General features: G+C 30.6%; 1 protein-coding gene across 2 annotated transcripts in view; it reads left to right on the forward strand.

Moving 5' to 3' along the window:
• Positions 1 to 22,510, forward strand: part of MS3_00006429 (uncharacterized protein) — a gene marked incomplete at its 5' end in the record, with an annotated part of 75,788 nt that overhangs the window by 21,508 nt on the left and 31,770 nt on the right. For both annotated transcript variants that reach the window (XM_051214573.1, XM_012941354.3), the window contains 4 exons: positions 14,895 to 15,479; positions 16,556 to 16,664; positions 20,379 to 20,644; positions 21,223 to 21,467. In XM_051214573.1, the coding sequence (XP_051067759.1) occupies positions 14,895 to 15,479; positions 16,556 to 16,664; positions 20,379 to 20,644; positions 21,223 to 21,467 (1,205 nt within the window). The remainder of the gene's footprint in view (positions 1 to 14,894; positions 15,480 to 16,555; positions 16,665 to 20,378; positions 20,645 to 21,222; positions 21,468 to 22,510) is intronic.

A 22,510-nucleotide genomic window follows, 5' to 3' on the forward strand; every position in this document is an offset into this window, starting at 1 on the left:
TTGTTGCTTATTTGTTTGTTATCAAAGTAGATTTTTCTCTGTTTGCTGTATTAATCCATTTCATCTCACCATTATTGTTAGTACCTTGTCAATGTTATAGTAGAAATTAATTGAACGTATTATAGATATCTGTAGTTTTTTCTCAGCTGATATGAAAATTTCAGCGTTGTTTTGAAATTTAGGGTTATACAATGAAACAGTGATAGTTTAAACTGGTTTATGATCTCGAAAGTAGAACGTTAGAACATAATCGTTTCAATAGTCAAATGTTAATTGCTGAGTCACAGACTTAAACCGTGTTCACAAACTACTTCATTTTGGCTATGTGTGTCGTCCAACATTAATCTTAATATAAAAGAAAGTGTAGTTGAGAATTGCGTGAATATACGAATGTTTATTTGACTACTAAGTTAATCAATAACTTTGATATAATTTTTAATTGTTGGATTGAAGATGATCAACTGAGTATATGTTTGTATTTATATATGTGTATTTCTTTCCAACTTGTTTTTCTTCAACTATAAGTTAGTTTAGCATTTTATGGTATGGAAATTTTAATATTCATTCGTCATTTGAGACCCATTGTCCAGTTCTTATTTTGTTAAAATGTAAACCATATTTATTAAATATTTTCAAGGGTTTCTGTTTTACTCTTATCAGGAGACGAGTCAATATTTTCCCACCATTAATGTTAAGCACTGCGATTGTTCAGTCTCCGTTGGCATATGTACATCCTGCACGGATTGCCTCGATATTGCTACTTGTTCACAGGTTTTTATTAAAGTTGCATGCATTAGCTGAATGAATGCTCTTTTAGTTCTTGAAGCGAAAGGTATTAGATTTGGGTCTGGGTGTGAAAATCAACACTGAGATGCCGGTAAATTTAATTGGCGAATCCCGTACCCTTTGGATTCTACTGTTAACCACTATCCAACTTTAATTATATTTTTTAAATTTTGAGATATATTTAGATTAACATACGATCACTTGATTGACCGTAACAGAAAGGAACCTGGCCAATCTGAATGTCTATACCATAGATGAGAAGAAAATGTAGTTGGCTTCTTATTTTTTTTAAAGAAAACATAAATTTCATTCGTCTTCGATTTACTTCATTGTTTCTTTTTATAAATTTAACTTCGATGTCTGAGATTATAGTTGCTAAAATGCAAAACCTTCGTTATTTTTATACTTAAGGTGTGTATTTGTATGTGTATGTATATATACACGTATAATACTGTTGTATATCATAATCACCAATGGTTTAATGTTATTCTGTTTAAATTGTTTAGTCTAACGTGAGAAAATTTTTAAAATCATTGTATGTCCGTTTTGCCTGGTATATATATATATATATATATATATATATATATATATATATATATATTCATTTCCTTCATTTATTTTTTCTCTTCATAAACTATCTGATCACCTGTTCGTTTCTATTCTCTAGTTAAATGTTCATGTTCTGTGCCTAGTCTCGCTACCGTTTTACTTTCCTCTTTACACTATTGATTGTAGTCTAAGTTGACTGAAGGAAGTAGTTGCAGAGTTATCAAATCGATAAATGACATCGAATGATATAGTAATTTATTACATGTCATTCACGTGTTTTTTTCAATGATGAGTGGGGGGGTTGAAAGAGTACTTCGTTTATTAGCAGGGTTATGTCAAGTAGAGAGTATAAATTAGTGCTTTCATAGGTTAATTGATATAATGAAAATTTATTACCCATGAAACAAATTAATTCTGTGTTAGTCTTACATGTTGAATGCATTGTGAATAAACGAGAACAGAAAAATATGAAACTGGAGTACTGAATAATTAATTCTTTACTTTTTGTATCTATAATAAATATGTATCAAACGGTTTTCCATGTAATACTGACTGTAAAATCTTGTTTGGTAAAGTTTAAATACAAAAGTATATACGTCATAACATAGACATAGTTCTGAACACCTTGATTTCGGTTTTCCAATTTCTCGGTGTTAAGAACATATAATTACAGAGAACCTTCTACACAAGTAAATGTATATCATAGAAAAAAACAAGGTAAAAATGGAGAATTTTAAACACAAAATAAAGACAAAGTTCAAATTAAGTAGGGTAAGACATTTAATGGAATTGTGAACCTTCACGGACTAATTTATTATTCCATATTTAACCCGCGCATATATATATACCTGAAAAAGTCAACTAACTTTCCAAACAAAATTCACATTTAATTGATACCAACACGTCGACTTGAAAAAATGATGTTATCATTACAGTAATATTATTATAATTGATTATTTTCTTTCTACTATTTCAATATAAGTCAGTTTTAACTTGTACCATCTATACTTCATTAGTTATATTCGGCTGTACTTTTAGGCTTAAGCAAAATATGTGTGAAACAGGTCGACACAAATGTTGCAAACTATATTATGAAAGATCTTTTTAAAAAGAAAAAAACTAAATACTTTCAATTAGATACTTCATGTAAGAAGTATTCAATATTCCATATTCTTATTCGATTTGTATCACCTTATCCATAATTCTTTCTTAGAACAAGTATACATTATATGTGATAATAGATTTGTTTGCTTTTAGGACAATTTGTCAGTAAGAGTTTTTTTCAGGATGTTTTTCTTGTAGATGTGTACACACATACGCATATGCCTTCTCTCTCACTTTCTTTATTGCTTGGATAAAAAATGTGTTTCTTTTTTTCAACAAATAAATTTTATTTTCATTCTATCAGTGTAAGTTGGTATTTAATTTTCTATTCTATTTTGCATATTTAAACGTCATTAAGCATTTCATTGGTTCTTATTTTTTCACATAAAGAATGTTGGCAATGATAATTATAATGATGATATTAATATTAATAATAGTTAGTAATGGATTTATTAAATTATTTATATTTTTTATTGTAACTCTAATTATCATCATGTCATTATTCAGAATGATACTAGTGATAATGACGATAATTATTAAGATGATCAATGTAGAATTAACTTTAATAATTCCTTTTATTTGCCAATTGTTATAGGTACACTAGCATGATAAAATTGAATACGGGTATTATTTTGTACATGTGCTTTTCTCTCTCTTTGTGCGCCTCCAAATGTATAGTAATTTTTAAGCTCTTGTGTAGTAATTATTGAGTACGGGTATCTGTATATATATATATATATATATATATATATATATATATATATATATATATATATTGGCTGTCGAAATACACGCTTTTTGCACCATTTTACAATCGTTGATATTTTTCTAACTAACTCATTTGTGATCTTAAATATTATCGCCAGGCAACAAAGCTTTTAGTTTTGTTTGGTAGAAAGTTCTTAAAAGAGGATTTTCGTCTCACGTTAACATCATCTGAAAAGTTAAAGTAAAATGTGAACAGCATTGGATAAATTGTTCAATGTAGATTGAGGCTCTTTGAACATAAATATGCGTTTTATTTTATTAAACTTAGGGCTTTCGAAATTTTTGGAGCTCACTATTTTCCAGACAACTGAGTTTTCATCTTCTAGTCTGCATTCCCAACTTCCGTCAATTTGTGATACAGTGCGATGGTTTTACAATGCTATCAGTCGGTAATTGCTTAGTTTCTGATATGGCTATACCTTACCGATTACGACTTCTGACTGCGATGAAACACTTGTATTCATTGTTTACATCTATACAATATGCTACTTCTACTGAATTTCTTAATAACAAATAAATCAGAACTTTATTTTCCGCATCGGGAATTGTTTAAAAATAATTGGTCATGTTGGTTAACTCCTCTTCTCTTAGATTAATAGTTATTTTGAATGTGTCAAGATGAGTAGTGTTTTTTTCTGTTTCAAACATCCTTTTATTCATACATACCTCAACTTGAAAAGAAAACTACAGTTATTCCAATGTTCTGTCAACAAAAAAGATGTGTTTATATATAACTGTATTTTTCTTAGCTTAAATAGTTTGAATATCGAGTCGATAGAGAATGCTGATGAGCGGCCTATGTTCCTCAATGATAGGTAATAGGCATAAGCAAGTAAGTAATATTTTCTTCTCGATTAACAGAATTTCTAGGAAGAAAAATCTATCGACTCGATATCAAAATTATATGAGTTAAGCTTACAAGTTTCTATTAGTTGGAATTAATTTCTACTTTTTAGTTTTTGCTGTTTAATTTGTCATCTTTTCAATTATTTACATTGGTATGTCAATTTTTGTGGAAATGTTCATCAGACGGTAGAAAATTATTCATCTGTTCCTTTTATAAGTTCATATATTCTGATTTCTTGTTTTCATAAAATACAATTAGTAGATTAGTTTAACTTCTTTATACTTTACTCAATACTTTACCTATAGTTCCATTCGTCTAATTCACACAACTTGAAGAGGTACAATTATTTATTATTAACAAATGAGATTATTTATCGTTTTAGTAAATTATTTCTATTTGAATGGACACGCTTATAGTCAGTTGTTGGTTAAACATTGTAATGGAAAGATCTTATGCCTTTTTTATCCATTGATATTCATATCTGCCTATAATAAAGATAATCATAACTAGTTCTTTCACACTATAATCAAATATAATCATTTTCTCATTAATGATATAGTCTGAATAAAATGAACAATTTATAGAGCTCATTATATTAGTATATTGTTTGAAAGCAAATAGTAAAAATGTCTGAGTCAAGAACATTTGCTGGTAGTTTTTATAATGTTGAGAATTAACATGAATTAGTAAATACAGAGTTTTGATTTCTTTTGGACAGTTTTGTGGAAATATCATTTAGTTTAGAAAAATTATTTTCGTCCCAAACTGATGTTGTCTGGAGGACCTCTGAAAGCCAGGTAGTCTCGAACTAGGCTTAAACCTTTTCAGTAATGTACACATACGAATCCACATTAAGTCGAAACTGAAACCTGTACATCTTGCATTGAAACACTATTAAAGAGTTAGTGAATATTTTAGGTTTGACTTTGACCAGTATAGCGTCTCGAACCAGGGTGAATTATCTGTTCATTCCATTTTGGAGTCTTCAAATATTTCCAACTAATACCGATTCTTTTGATAAGCAACGGTTCAGTCTTACGGCTTTGAGCCACTAATTATTAAGTTCGAACTCCGCACTCAGTTTAAGCAACCGTGCAGTAACATCACCAGCTCTCAAAATTAGAATGTATCTCCAAGTCAAGTACATGAATCTGTACATGGTAGATGAATTAACAATTAAATAGAAATATATATAGTTTGATATTTAACTTACATAATTTAATCTATCGGGTGATTGAATGTAGTTGACTGAAAATCGCGGACCTAGTTTTCGTGCTACCTGATACTCTTAAGCAAGGCATATAATCTGTAACCTTGAGGGGAATGCTTGGGAAAATTCAAACATCACTAAAGCGTGAAAAAAATATAACATTGGTCATTACTCAGTGACCAATTGTTGGGATATTCAGAAAAATATCTCAAAAATTATCCTGTTAAGTCTAATGCTATCCGTGGACTTGAAATGGCATCATTTTCCTATTAGTCAATTTTTATTTCACGTGTCGTTTCCCTACTGGCCAATATTTGTTTTACGTATCATTTTCCTGTTGGCCAAATATTGTACAAATGTTATTTTCTATTTTATGGTGCGTTGTGGTCTGTCTGGTTGATATATAAACCTAGTATGTTTGAAATAAATGATTCATATCGCTGAGGCTGAGACTTGTGTTCTGGACTTAACTGGCCGGGCTAGGCGGAAAGCAAGGCCATTCAGAACTCTAGACTGCTCGCATGTGTTTACGCGTCTTTGATCCGATCGATAAGTCATTGCTCTCTAATCGGCGGTAACAAGTTATAACACCAGTCAATTATAATTTAATCTAGCTGATATAAATAATCTCGAACCTACCTGAGCGTTATTCCATCAATTAATTGATGTGGCTGTTGAATTTTGGGTTTATGTTTCGGTCAAAATAACAGTGCATGTGTAGTGAATGAAGATTCAAGTGGAGAAACTCAATTTATTTTTAAATGCAAGATTACAGAGTGCCTCCGTAAAATATGAAAACCATATGTTAAATACATTATTTGTTCATCTTTCTTCAGTTGTCCTTTACATACTTTATTATTCTTCCAATTCTGTTGTTATTTCAATTTTTCTCTTTCGCTTCCTGTTCTCTTTACCTCAATCTTCTTCTGGCAGGCATTCCACTTGTGATTGTTGCCACATACTACTTATGTCTGGCAACACAAGTAGTATACAACACACATTTACAACTGGATGAAATGTAATATGTATCAAGGAATCAATTATTAGTCACTATCAAATATCAAAAAATTCATACGAAATAAACACATGGCTAAACTGATTTCTCGATTCAGTCCCCATAATCTCAGAAAAATCTTATCAAAATTTCTGGTAAAAATAAAGAATATGATTATATTCAGTTCAGTTTATTTTTACCTATATCTCTTAGTCTTTTAAATTCCTTATTTCCATTTTGCTTCTTATCTCTGAATTGCTTATTTTTATAAAATCGAAGATTACATTCTATTATTCAGTTTATGGGAATTTCTATTTATCAACCACGTTTAAACTAATCCAATCTTGCAACTTATCAATATTTTATAATACTTTTTTTATTATTGTTTAAGCGTCTGAAATTAATCTGATTTTTATTAATATACATTCAATTGTATCTCTTTCAATTATGTAACTTATACATTGAAATTATTTTCTATCCCAGTATTTTCTTTCTGTTGAGTTCCTCTTCTTTCCTAAAACAAATTCAGTAATTTGTTCTTCCCGAGTCACATGATTGACATTCTCGATTCATACTGCATATTATACACATGTGTATTTGCGTTTTTTTCAAAGATTTTAAAATGGAATTATATTTCTACTTATTTAATTTCACAGTTGTTGCCATTCTTTTCCCTCTTTTCGTGTTGTTTTTTTCAAAAGAAACATCGTTAATTTAATTATTAAGTAGAACAAATTTTTAAATCTTTCGAAGTTTTCAATCTGCCAATTAAGTGAATTTTCTCATCATTTCTATTTTCTGTGTTATTTTATGTCGGTGTTTATGCGTGTATGCATATTTTACTGTATATGAAATCTAATCTTATGTTCTGTTTGATTATTCTCCTATGTTTAACTTCTAAACGAAAGCTCCATTTCGACTATATCTGCGCATGTGAATAAACGTCAATTTTATCCTTGATAAATTATTATTATCTACTAGTCATGTGACTTCTAATCTATCTCCGTATTTCTGCACATTACACATATCAACAAACCGACCAATTAATATTGACAATACCAGTAATATTAGTTTACTGCTTCATGAATAATAATAATAATTCCAAAGTTGCTTCTCTATGTGTTGGATTAATACTGTTACTACCAGTGGCGTTAGTAGACTAGTCAATATTCTCTAAATTAATAATTTAGTAAATCGTGCTACTGCTAACTTTCTTGTTTACATCTGATTTTTCTAGACATAAGTAGCTCAGCTGATCTTGAAGATATGTTATATAATTCAAAGGTAATATCATCTGGGGAACCACACATTAGTAGGAGGCATTGAGTCAATACTTTTCTCTAGTGTAAAACCCAGTTAATCAGATCTATGATTATATGCACATTAGAGTCAAACAGAAGACTTTCAGGTGCCACAGTTGGACTGGACAGGAAAAAATGTTAATTCAATGTTTTACAAAAATTACTAATAAAATGTATTTATCACAATTACTCCTTAGGGATTTATGCCTATTCAGCACGGTTTACACTGTAGTTTACGAATACATACAGGTAGTCACAGTCACTTATAATTATTTGTTCAGTGTCTAATATAAAAATCACTTTAAATATTTCATATATTGTCTTAAGTTATAAATCTGGATCCAGTAGTCCAGAAGTTAAGTATTCACGTCGAAACTCCTAGGTCACACATTTAATCTCTGTCCGCGCCTTGGGTATAGTCTCTTAAGGAGTCCGATACTAATCCTAAAGAGTCATCCAGTGCTCTATAGTTGACATTGGTTGTATAGCTAGAATCAGTCCTTTGATTTAAGATATCTTTAAAAGCCTATTTTTAGATAGGAATTTCAGCCAATTTTTTTCATGCTGTTTTTCTTTAAAAAAATTCACTCTTCAGATACCTGTTTTACTCTTTGTACACTAGACAAATAAACATATGTTCATCCAATAAATTCACGTATTTATCTTTTAAAAAAACTAGTAACATTGAACTGTAATAAATCGTAATAATAGCACTAATGAAATATAATCAATTTTTTCTTTAGTATATTCACCGAAATGTGTGGAGATAGACAGGTGAAAAAAATCATATTATCACTATTTTCTGCTCTTCCTTTTGCTTTCTTTTTTCATCAGTGTTCATGTGTATATGTCTTTCATTGTTATTACTATTATTATCATTATTAATATCATGCAACATGATGGAAGAGAGGACTTATAAAAGGGAAGGTTAAGTTTATCTTCTTGAAACCTGAATTGTATTTCTGTTCATCTTTGACCCAAATATTGTACAGGGCATAAATTATTTATATTATTAATATTATTATCACTAATATTTGTTTACTGGAAGCAAATAGTCTATGGTCGATTCATTCAATTTCTTTTTTACCTTTCACTTAAAAGTACAATATTTTAATTTTTGTCACTTTTTATCCTATACATAATGTTGCTTATTACATTGTTCTTTGTTCTCGTCTACAATGGTGATAAAAATATTAGTTTTATTCATGTCATTTTTATTTATTTTGTTGTGTTTTTTTTTGACAAGATATCTCAACATTTTTGTTTATAAATTTCTGGTCTTTTTTGTATGATATTCTTTTTTGATTTTGAATCATGCTTTTTAAGGGCTTATATATATATATATATATATATATATAATTCATTGTACTTTTTATTTTTTTGAACATATGCTACTCTCCGCTTAATTTTCTGCATTATTTTTGTAGTCAAATAAATGTGTAACTTTGTCAAGTGAATCTTTGTATAGATAAAGATAGACATTTGCTTTTAAAAAAAAATTAAAGCTAGAGCATACAGAATAAATGCTTTTCCTTGGTATAATCGCTGACTCATAGTCATACCTTTAGTCCGATCGCATCGGTAGTTCCATTAATCTTATCCAACCAATTACACTACCCCTAACAGATACCAACGGAGATGTGTAAAAATAAATCAGATTCAATAGTCACGCATAGATTTATGGATCATGTTGTCAGTTGTATTTATTATGTTTTTAAAATGAATAATGCACAGTGTCTGGTTGGTAAACTTGAATGCTGAAATAATTTCTATTTCTTTTCTCTGTTCATCCTTTTACTAAGCGTCTAAATGGAAGTTTTCACTTTACTGCAAAACGTGAATAAGGGAAGTATTATTAAAATCTCGATTAAAAAACTATTAGCATTGTGACTAGTGTATGATTATTTATTTTAGTAGTTATTCCTCATGTTAATATTTATGGGCTAGAACAATTACTCAGTGGTTAAAGCATTCAAGTTCTAGTCACTAGTTTACTGGTTTCATCTCAACTTCATCCTACTTCGGTTTGGCTAACTGGTCAATATCACTGGCCCTCACACCTTAAGTGTGACTCGATAACAAGCATGTGGATCTCTACGTGGTAGTAAGTTAATATTAATAATAAGCCAATAATAATTAATAATAAATAAAATTACTAACTGAATAGAGTATCAACACTATCTTTAAATAATATTTATGAATTCTAAATACTTGTTTTGATTTAAAGAAATATAATGATTGATCTGAAAATAATAACTAGAATTAATAATTCAGATGAATCCATTTGGCTGTGTTTCGTTTTTTGAGTTGACTTATTTAATTATAGAATAGTAATTAGTCTAGTAATTCATTCAACACTTAAATATTCCAAAAATTTATTACCCTTTACAGAAAGCAATCTTATTAAAGTCCTTCATGACAGTTTATAGAGTAATTATATCCAATTTATATTATTGTCTTATTTTTTAAAGTTTAATGCAAAGTTTGATCGATTTTTGCTTTTGTTGCGGTGATCTTGAAATGAGTCTGTGTATATGATGAAAATAACCCTGTTACTAAATAGTTTAAATATTTATTTCTCTACCGCTGAAAATGGCTCTATATCATTCATTCTAGGTAATCTAATGGTAGTCAGACAATCAGTTAGCTGTCATCATCAACATAGAGCCTGGCAAATATATGAGTTAAACCAGGTTTTTCCTTAGTACCTTATACCGAAACTCAACATTACTAACTCACTCATTCTATAATGTATGAGAAATGATTTGAAGCTACCGTTACTTCATCATTAAATTGCTTTACGTAATAATTACTCTCCAAAATGTTTAAAAAGTCTTCTTTTATATGTTTATTTTTTAAGAAGTGGTTTGGATAACATCTTTTAAAAAGCTTGTAATAATCAAAAATGATGCTTATGTTTCACAGAACATGAAATACTTTTTATTTAATATTTAGTCATGAGTTAAACACACCTATCCATCATCTGCCTCTTTGATTTATCTGCTTATCGTATTTTTGTATTTAAGATTACATTCATCCAATGAAATTACCAACGAAAATATACAACAATAAAGCGGTGTTATCGATTATATATATGGATATCATTTACTTGTTTATTGATTTTGTCGTTAATTTTTTTATCATACTGATCAGTAGTAGGTTTTTTATTGCTTCTATGTTTTGAAAGCACAAGTTGAGGAGGTGAGGGAAGAAAGGAAAGAGAAGTTCATTTGATGATATATAAAGTTCTTTTTTAATTTCTGTTTGTGTCATAAAACCAGAATATTTCTTTGTCTCTGTTACTACTGAAAGGTTCAGTTCACACACATCTACACCTACTAAATAGTACTTTTGTTTATATTACTAAAATAATATGAACAAATCAATAAACAAAATCCATTCAACAAATATCGTTCTGTCCAAAGTCTTAGTCATTAAATATTCACATTACATTTAACTTTACGGATATCTATGACTCATAGATGTTTTATTTGAGCGAATAAATTTGTATTTGAACAAACTCAAGTTTTATTTTACTCTCTGACTGCTATCGATGCTCAAATGTCATACAGCCATAACTTGGGAATTTATCATTTAAATAGGATTATGGATTTACATGTTTACTCAAATTATTATTAGTGGTAGTATATATTATTGTAAATTGTGGTCAGCTTTTAAATGGTAATTCGTACTACATCTATGTTCTATTTGTAAATTAATTACAGTCTAATAGGAATCCTGGGTAATTCATGTGGAAATGCTTTTTGTTGAGTTTCCAGCATACATTATCAGAGTTATTAAGCATCTACTATCTCATATAAAATCGATCAAGCACTGCTGAGAAGTTTCAAGCTATGACGATGGAAGTTTTCCGTCCCGCTTGGCTTCCATTCGTTTTGCAGTTATCTGTCCGTGATAAGAGGAACTATTTTCAAGGTTATCACTTTAAACCGATTCGAAACACTTGTCACCTAAATATTCTTTTTTTAGCTTATTTTTGTTCCTGAAGTGAAGTCTCAAACTTTCGCAAAAATCTCAGTGGCGTAGATATAAATAAATTCCAACTTCCTTTGTACGATGACTGTACGAACCTTCATATGACCTTTTGGTGTATGACTCATTAGTACTTAATATGTGTGTTTTGAAATGCGTCCCTTTTCAGGGTTATCAAGATTAATACTAAAACCATATGAATTCATGTCTGCCTGTTTATGTTTACACCTTAATATCCGATAAGCAGTTTGCTGTGTGGGCTTGACCATCAATTCTCTTGTTTTATTTTATGTAACCACCACAACAAAATTTCGTATTGCTTGTTAGGTGTATAGTGTTCTAGCTTCTGTTTCCGTTTTCTACTTAAATAATTTGTTGTATTTATTGGGTTTCCCATATTCTTTTATACAAACACTAAGTAACATTTGTTTTACCATTGAGTCATCATTGCACAGGTTTCTTTCACATATTTCATCATTGAAATAAATTGACCTGATACAAGGGCGTACAACATATGTATATGCATAATTATTATGCCTACAAAACGCTGTGTTTATCTTGAAAATGTGTGTTTAGTTCTGTTGTTAGTCTGTAACTATTATGATTTGCTCATTAGTTATTCTAAAATGTTACACATGACATTGTAAATGTCGATATTATCAGCAGTAGTATATAAATTCGAGTTTAACTTTGTGTAATTGTTGTATTGTAGTGAACAAAACACTGATGGGGACAACCAGATGTACTTGACACGAAATTACAGAGCATGTCAACAAAATCTGAGAACTATATATTAAATCGTTAATTTGCAAAATGTCCACCAATTGTCTCAAAATGCCTCAGACTTCATTGTTCTTACATTTTCATTCAAATTGCATTCTATTGCCGCTCTTGCTTTCTTGATCTTCCCTCATCTTCTGCTGCCAGACATTACATTCCTGACTCGCATAATATACTACTTATATCAATATAAGTAGCACGCACCACAGTATTACTGTTTAGTAAATGACTGAAATGGATTGATGTAAGCTAACCGAAAACCAGGGTGGTCACTGGTTCAAATCCATTTACTGACCCCCATGTTGTCATTGGGGTTTTGTTACAACCTCTGTGACTCTGGTCACCTTTTAAATTTTTTTTTCTTAAAAGTCTAACGTAAATGTTTGATCACGATCACATGTTCATACACTCAATTTGAGTCACAGTCAATCAAAAGTTTAGTGATCTTACTTGTTTGTTCATAACAAGGTTGCATAGATTTAAAACTTGTAAATCAGTGTTTGAAAGTTTACTGCTTTAAGTATTAGACCACGACTAGCTTTATTTTTACATCATTTATTTAATAGTTAGTGAAAAGTTTGTCAATATCCTCCACAATAATGAATTTAATAGAACTCTGTATAAATCTACTTACTGCTTTGTAAAATTGTTTATTTTAATAATCAATAAAACTTAATTTAAACTGATCGTTTATTGTTAAGTGAAAAATTCATATTTAAACAAGAATTCTTGAATTATTTTTCTATTAAATAAAATAATTTTTTTTCATTTTGATTGATCGATTTTCAAAAGATAAATTTTCGGTTTGAAGTTTTATTCTTTTTGGTAGGAAAATATAAATGATTACGAAAAAAAAGTTAAAATTAGTTTAGCATGTTGTGATACACAATTATTTGTCTTCATCTACTGGAAAAGTCGTACTAACTACTTTCACACGCCGAAAGTATGTTTTTTGTCCCAGAAGTGAAAGGATGAAAATATAGCGTCCTGGCCTCAAACTGAGTTAGTGAATATGGAGGGTTCACCTTGAGGAGTTGTGAAATCTTCATTCCAAACGACTGCTGCACATGGACTCCAGGATTCCGAATAAACAAACGGCATATGAGCTAATTTTTACCACTGGCTGCGATAGGATTACAGGCCTTAACGTTATTCCACTCCCTTTGGGATCAGACCTTTAGACCAAAGGTTCGATGACTAACCTCCTGAGGAAACAAACTGCTTAAGTTTGTGCACCTGGGCAGTATTGCAGCCCTTAAATAAATCTTATTTTGTTCGGTTCATATGTTTGATGTCTAGTTGTATCAAATTCTATACAAGCTAAATTAATATAATTTAATTCAAAAACTTATCTAAACGACCAATGAAAACCAGGAAGCACTGTGTAGCTGTTTCGCCTGATGTGAAACCGGTAATCATCTCAGACAATGTGAGGTGGCCGCGCATCATCACAAATTGATTGAAGTTAAGCATGTACACCATGAGATGACAGTTAAGCGTTTATCGTGTGATCGAAAGTCTTGAGTTCAACCTCCACTGTGACTATGTGCGCGCACTTTTGAGGAATCCCACACTTGGACGAAACAGCGGTCCAGTACTTTCTGGTTACTAGTGGTTCTTTAGTTAAAATCAGTCTATTATGTAAAATATGAGAATTCTTCAATCTTCAAAAACTCCACTATATTAAAAGTGAATATCTTACAGTAATAATAATACTTTAAATCACTTACTTTCGTGATTAATCTTATATTGCATATAATTGTTAAAGATAATTATAGTTATGTGATGGTGGTCTATATCGTTCACTATTTAACTGATAGAATATCTGAAGTTTGTGCTGATGATGTCGTTCAGAAGAACGATGAAAGCTCCACGACCAAACCACCCAGCTCAGAGAACAAAACTCTACCAAAATACCTTCTATTTTTAAAGGTTATCTGTTTTAATGTCCACAACCCAATTAAAGTTTATCCAATGACAATATTTTATAGCATTTTGCTCCACTTAATTCCTCTTTAAGACTATTACTTGCCAAGTACATGGTTATATAATCGACTTCGAGCTTCACCGTCTATAGATAGGGCTCGGATTATTGGGCTAAACTAGGTAGAGTGGGTTTCTAACCCTTGATCTATTGATTGAAATTCGAGTACGTTAATGAATTGAGCCACTTCATTTCCAGGTCCTATTAAACCAAAAATTTTACTCATTAAAATCTGTCGACTTGATGCTATATCTGTATATAAGATTAGGCAACCGGAGTAAGAGAACATAATGACAATCATTCAAACCCATGAATAATGAATAGTTTGCAAAGATTCACGTTCGACTTGGTTTTTTATTGTATTCTTTTCTGTGTTATTTTAATTGTTTGACAGAGAATACTATCGGTTTGGTTATTGATCCTTCTAAATAAGAGGAAATGTTTTAGTTGACCAATTTTCTGACTGCATACACAAATTTAAAATATGGTTACTGATGTTAGAATAATCATTTCTTTTCTGACCATTGAAATTATTTACACTTTTGTTTATTTATTTATTTTTTGCAACATCTGTTTAGAACTCCGGTGACATGATGGTACAGAATAGTCCACGTCGTAGTCCTCGCACTGTTAACACCAACTATTCGGTAAATTCGAACACTGTTGAATCAACTTATAACCCAATTGAGTCCTGTACACCAATAGGCGGCAGTTTACAAGCCTCTGTATCTGTTCATTGTTCTTCTAATCTATTGAAACCAATGTCGACGTCGATACCATCTACCACGACTACCACTGCTGCTATTTTCTCAGGAAATGTAGACTCAACACTTAAAAATAAATCATTTATCCCTTCACGAATAAGTAATAGTAGTAGTGTTAGTAATCATCAAACTGTAACAATAAGTCAGAAACATGGTAGTATTTCTTCTCATCCACCTCCTCCACCCCTCCCACAACAACAAGAAAAAACAGCTGATTTACTGATTGATGACCCGGCGAATGAAATGACCATTAGTGAACTACGTTCAATAGCTGAGCGTCAGCGTCAACAACTGGCTAGACAAGCTCAACAATTACAAGCTAGAGAAGAACGTCGTGCATGGCTTCGTTCGTTAAATTCACAACGTTCAGTACAAAATCGATGTGTTGAAAAAGAAAAGGTAAATGGATAAACAAAATTCAGTGATACACTACTTTCGCTCCTTTTCTGTTTATCATTGTGATAACCTTGAAACCAATAATAGTTGTGGTATTTTTCTAGTTCTCTGTATACGTTTCAGGAGCTTTTTTAGTTAAATAATGAGCACTGGAGATAAGTACTTTAAGTATATGGTACTTATTGATTCTTATCTGATGTTTCTACCTGTCGTGATAGTAGTTAATCAAATTCAACAATTTTAACTAGTCTTTTAATTAATTTGTGAATCTCGGATATTATATTTAACCATTTTTATTTCAGTTACTTAAGTAATACCATGTGGTACACTTAAGCTCCCGATGAATCTCTTGAGTTCTGCTTTACTGTTCATCATAATATGCAGCTACTATGCTCACTCTTAAAGCTTGATTAGTCTAACTATACAATGGGAGAAGACAGTGACTACGTTTGAAGCGTTCTAAAAAAAATAAGAATTATACTTACTACTCATACCAAACTGATCCAAGTAATACTTCATATAGAGCGAACTTGACTAAGTGAATAATCTGTTAATACCAACTCACTCACAATCTCTTCTGGTCTTAAGATATCATATGGTCTTTCTGGTGTCGCTCGACAGATCAGTTGACTGCACAGAGCAATATTCTTTTCATGTAGCCTACTTGTTCAATTAATTGTTGTTTTTCCTAACAATCCAATAACGTATTTAACACCAATATTTGCATGACTTTGTTAATGGTTATCGAAATTTTTTCAATTATTAATTCGAAATATAAAATGTTTGATTACTTATGCCTCTGTAGATTTTCTTGTCCCAATCAAAATGATCTAGCTGAATCAGATGATCTAAGAAAATGATTAACAATACATAAGTTATTATAAAGAATGTCGATTACGAAATTATTCGTGTATAGGAGTGAGGATAAAATGTTTTCGAAACATCCTTAGATTACTGGAAAGTTAGCACCAGTGGTTTTCGGGTTGATTGCAACATGATAAACTGTTATGTAATTTCCTGTTTTTTTCTACGGTCGTTCAAAGTATTTTTTTAACTTCCTTTTTTTGGCTATCCCATAGGTCACTTCTAAACCATCTGATCTTAGTCAAGAACAAGAAATCCGATTGCACAAATTACGTGGTTTTCGTGGCCAAACAGAACAAGTTCGTCTGAGCAATGAAAATCTAGGTGAGAGTGTTAAAAATTGCCATATTTAAACTTTTGGTCACTTCGTCAATTAGTGGCTTGATACTAATGTAGTAGTAACACTTAAGGTTCTTTTATTTCTAAAAAAGTCAGTTTCCCATTAAAATCAACCGGTTTACGTAGTGGAAACAAATCCAAATAAATCAATTGGAAAATGTATCATGGTAAAGTATCGCAAGCGTTAATGATAGTGGCAAAAGCTGTCAGCCATTGTTGAAAACCAAAGAACAATTGATAACTATAAAAGTCGGGGTATTGTGCGACCAAAATAATGTGAGAATAATTCAGTTTTAAAGAAAGCTAATCATTGTTGGGTCATCTTGACGTCAATCTCTTAGACTGAAGCGAAAATTGACATGTTTGTGTGTCACAGATTACAAATGAATTTTACAGATAGGTACAGTTAACCACTAGGGCCCTGATTCTATAGTTTTTTTATCGATCACTGTCAGAACATCTATTGATCTACTTTTCATCTTCCTTTCACTATAATTGTGTATTTAACACCTTTTTTCCGCAGTTCTTTCGTCTTGTTGGTATTCCATTTTCCTACAACATTTTGCAATAATGTAATACTTTCACGGAATTCGCGTTATTCTCATTTATTAGTATTGATTAGTTTAGAAGGCGTCACATAATTAATTTTTTTCTCTCGCTTAACTGATATCTTTCCCATTATTACCCTAGAATCAAGAGAAAGGAAACAAGTACTTATTAAGAGTGTAGTCCGAGTTTTATTCATTCATAAATTCTAAAGAGACTTTTCATCATGAATTAATATAACTTAAAAAGCTATTGAAAATCAAGGACCTCTGAAATACCTGTTCAATCATTGTTTTAAACTTCTCGGTGAAACAACTGGGACTTAAGCTGTAAATCACTGAATTCCAACTTAATATTTTTAAAGGTAACCCGGTCTACTCAATACCCAAAGATTCTGAATTCCATCTATTTTTGGGGTTGTAAGCTTGAATTGTCAAGGATTTTCAAACTAAATATAAAATATCTGCTCAATACTTCATAGCTTTCAGTTATAGTTCCTTAACTGGTTTTAGTTCGTGACAAACTTTCTTCATATATTAGATTAATTTTTACAAACTGCGCATATCTTCTGATAAGTTAGTCTGCTGAAAAGATTTGGCCATCTAACTTTAAACTGTATCAATATTCTAATAAAAGTTCTTTTTTCAGATTTGTTAAATTTAGTAATTATGAATGGTAACCTACCTGTATGTACTCACACTCTATCATAGAAGACTTACGAATTAGTGTGATGTTAAACACGAGAAAGATCGAATGAAAACTATATTTGTTTGCATATTTTTCTCCTTTTTCTATCTTTTGGAAAAACAAAAGAAAACAATTATATTTGAATAAGACATTCATCTTATAGATGTTAGATGGAAAAAGTATTAATAATAGTAGTAACCTATTTGATAGAAAAATTTCGTGATTGAAGATAAATGTTAGGTAGTGATTATTGAAAATGTTTTTTCAAATAAATATTTTTGGTTATTTGCCATTTAAATGTATGGTAAATAGAAGTTTGCTAAATTATTGCACAATTAATTCTATGAATTCCATATTGTATCAAAATTTATGGCATTGAATAAGGTTATTATTATTATTATTATTATTATTATTATTATTATTTCAATGTTAAATTGTGTTAAGAGGATTTTAGTCATTAGTAAAACAATTATTACATTTTGTATAAAAGTTTGAAAATGGCAAAGTGAACACTTGTTATCTTTAATATTGGATATACATTAATTATGTATAGAGAACAAAAATGTTGATCGTACACCTGAATGTAATATTAAACATCAGATTAATTTTTAAAAAGATAAGTTCTGTGTACAATCAGTAATTTGTCTGTATTTTCTAAGAGCATTATTTATTTATTAACTTATTCCAGTTGTTGAATAAATCAGCGAGTCTCATATGGTCGTTTTATATACCAGTCTAAAAATTGATAGGTTTGAATCTTATGTCTTTCGTGTTCTGTCCTAGTTGTCACAGTTAAAAATCGGTTCTAAAGATATAGTTATTCTTAATCCTCCTCAAAACTTTATTTCTGGAATTTAGTTTCTTCGAACTATATTTTGTATGTTTACTTCAACACTGCCATAAGTATTATTATTTCAGTTCCTTTCTATATGCTGACGTGATATGGTAACTTGTGCCGTTGCACATTTGTGACAGGTATTATTGTTTGAAACTTATTGATTATCTTCAGGTAGTTAAGAAATTAACTGTGATACGTTAACAGTATTCATAATAATAGACTCTAATACGTAGAGTTTAGTCGGTCGTGAGTCTACCTCAATATACTTTCACTCGCAAAGCCAGTTAGTATAATTGCTAACTCATAATTTAATACGTGAATCTGTTCATAGTCTTTAAATTTATATGCTTATCAAATTGTTGTGACGGGCGGTGTCCAAAATCTGATAATGATACATGATGTGTTACGTGCTAATCCACCAAACTGACTATTTGAGCGAGAACACAAGAGTGTGAGAGAAAGTGTATTGGGCTACTGAATAAAATGCACAAATACTCATATATACCACTTTAATCCTTAGGAAATTAGTCCATTTTCTAGCTAATGAAATTCACTTGTCTTTCAGGTCACTTCTGATTGCCATCGACTGACCTTCGAAGCATTGTCCGCTTATGTTAGGACCACCAAGTAGGCTACGTTAGGGTTAGATGTAGCATATTCAGTGATGACAAATCGGTTGATAAAGCTGTAAGTCTTTATTCGATGATGATGATTGGGACATGCGTTACGTATGCTCAACTAATGCCTAGTTATGACTGAGTGACTTAACTGAATAGTCCTTAAGGTATCCCAAAACTGATTGAATATTCTAACATGAAGTATCAATATTTGGATCTAGTGAGTTTTGAAAATGATTTCATATGAAAGTGTTCAGTAAAAGGAATTTTTCATCTAAGTGATGTAGCTCAGAATAAAGTCTGATGGCGATTCTGCTTCAGTTTTCTGTTGTATGATTCATAACCACTAAAATAATTCTTAGTTGTGTTTTTACGCTAAGTGTACACGTCGAAATTTACTACTCCTATTTCCTGTCATTTATTTCTTCATGGTAATGTCATTTCATTCCATTTGGTATGTTTCTTGATACCCTGTTGCATCGGGTGTTTTTTTTTCCTTTTATGAGTAAATTGTAGCGATTTGATCCAAGGAAATCAATCGATCAGGAGATAACTTATATTCTAATTTTGTTTCATTTTAAGTATTTTTGATACCGATTTCATTTTATACAATGAGCATGAATGTTAGCCAACTGATGTCGGATAATGTCCAGCATTGGATTATTAACATGGAATCGAATTCCCATACAAAATAAATGGACTTCACAGTTTTTGTTACATTTCCGTTCTAACCTCACTCTAACATTTCCTTCCATCTAAATTTCAGTTATTACAACTCACTATTAAAGAACAAAATCGTATGTTCGGTGTTTAGACACATGCACTATGTGATTTACTGATGCTTCACAAAATAACCAACGAAGAACTGGCTTTTGAATGTGAAATAATTTTGTTTTCCTAGTTACTATTGTTGTCATGTTTTTTATGTTTTGATTTATACATCCAATATGTATTTAATATATACGTCTAATGTTAATCCTTTTTGTTTTATCGAAACTTCATGTTGTCTAGTAAAAGAAATCGATCGATTAGCATCATTGTTATCTGGTAAAGAACATGATTTACAAGTTTGCCGACAAAGAGCAGATGAAGCTGAACGTATGTTAACTTTAATTAGTCAATGGCATAATGTGATTGCAAGTGCACGTTGTCAAACAATAAATCAAGCTGGAATGACAACAACAGTTGGAACTAATCCAACACATTTATCAGATGAAACTTCTTCTTCCTCTTCTCTTAGCCTACCTTTTATGCAACCACCTTTTTTCTCTGAACTAGTAAGTATTCTTAATTTCATAAATGTTAACATTGAATTGAATCGTATCTACAAGTGCATATATATATCGTTTTTTTCGATCTTCTACCGGAATATATTTTTTATTTTGTCAAAATGGTGGAACATTTGATAAGAAATTTACATTAATAACGTAAAAATAAATACATAGTTTTTTTGTTTAGCTTTTTAATATCAATTTACTTTACTTCTCATGAAAAAAATTCCATTATAAAGAAAGTGACTGTTGTGAATTATAGGCAGAGATTGATGATGGCTAGCAATGGAGTTCAGGACGCGCGTTTCGTCCTTTTTCTTGACTCATCAACTGGATGTACCTCCACCTTACGGTTGATGTCCACTCTATCTCTTCTGATAATTTTTATGACTTAATAACAATATCAAGGCAATCCACACAGGATTTACATGTATCAAGAAGAGGATGCTCAATTTCAGTCCTAAATATCAATGAGAAGATTCAAACAACCAATACAAATTACTGTTAGGAATATTTAAACAAATAGTTATAAATGAAAGAAATTGACCGCCACTTTTTAATATTCTATTTTTTAATTATTTTAGGATAAGAAAAGATGGCATGATGGCCTTGTTGAAGCAGATCGTTTGGACAGACAATTTGCTTTAGTGTTTGGACGTAAACCTCCCATACAAACATGGTCTTCTAGTCAGAGTAATCTACACTTTGTAAATTCACTTGTATCGGAAACAAAACTAGCACCTCACATTCCGTGTTCACTTCCATCGATTACTGTTCCGTCTGCTTCTCCACCATCTTATTCAACATATCATAACTACTCAAAATCTAGGTAGGTATGAATTTATTCAGTTGCGATTTATATTGACAGGAATTTTATACTTTTCCATTATTCTGAACCGTTATTGAAGTCTATGTACATATCGATGTATGTAATAACTTTTTAATTATTAAGTCTAGAGTGTTATTGGAAATCACAATTTATTCTATTCAGTTACTTTCAGAGTTAATTACAGTACATTTATTTGTAAGTTTTTCTCAATTGAAATCTTAATTTCGATCAAGCATTGTCTATAAAGTACCCACCGTTCTTATTGTATACAGTGATTATTTTCATTAGTCTTTCGCTCGCATAAAATTAGTTACTTGTGGTTATTAGAGGATTACACCTTTTACTTAGCTAGGATCCTATTCTAACCGACGTCTAGTAGGTTTATGTGTTTTAAATGATGATCACTCTGTTTTCAGTGAACACAAGTTCACCGAACATCCTTTAATCAGTAAGTGATGCTTGTCGATTGCTTTCTACTAAGAGTCGTAAGTATCTGTTCTTGATCAGTGCAAACTGAAGTCACTTTGTAATGTGGTATCACCTTATTATCAGGCCTACATTGCATTTTTAACCAGCTATCAATTTAACGAACTGAATTATTGACATATCACGAGAGCCAATGGAGTACAATTCATTTTGTTTTCTTACAATCGACTTGTTATTTCTTCAATTCGTTAATACTATTCTATTTCATAGTATAAACTGGATGGTCATGGATCAAGTTCCATCCTATTCTCTTCAGAGAATAAGAAGTGGCTTACACTGAGTTACGAAACGTCATGAAATTTAACTTTCCTACTCATTATTATAAATATATTATTTTTATTATTGAGTTTAAATATATTTTGAGGGTTCTTATTTTTAACTGTTTTATTTATCTATTACTTGACTACTCTAATGTGCAATGTTTACTGGAAATACTTTAAATTAGCTTCCGTTTTTTATTATCTAGATATTTATATTGAATATTACTCCATGTATGTATTATTCCCTAATATTAACTCTTTTCGATTTGTGTACTCCATGATTATTTAGCTTACCAT

The sequence above is a fragment of the Schistosoma haematobium genome, chromosome 2, assembly GCF_000699445.3.
Source record: "Schistosoma haematobium chromosome 2, whole genome shotgun sequence".
In the NCBI taxonomy this organism is placed as follows: Eukaryota; Metazoa; Platyhelminthes; class Trematoda; order Strigeidida; family Schistosomatidae; genus Schistosoma; species Schistosoma haematobium.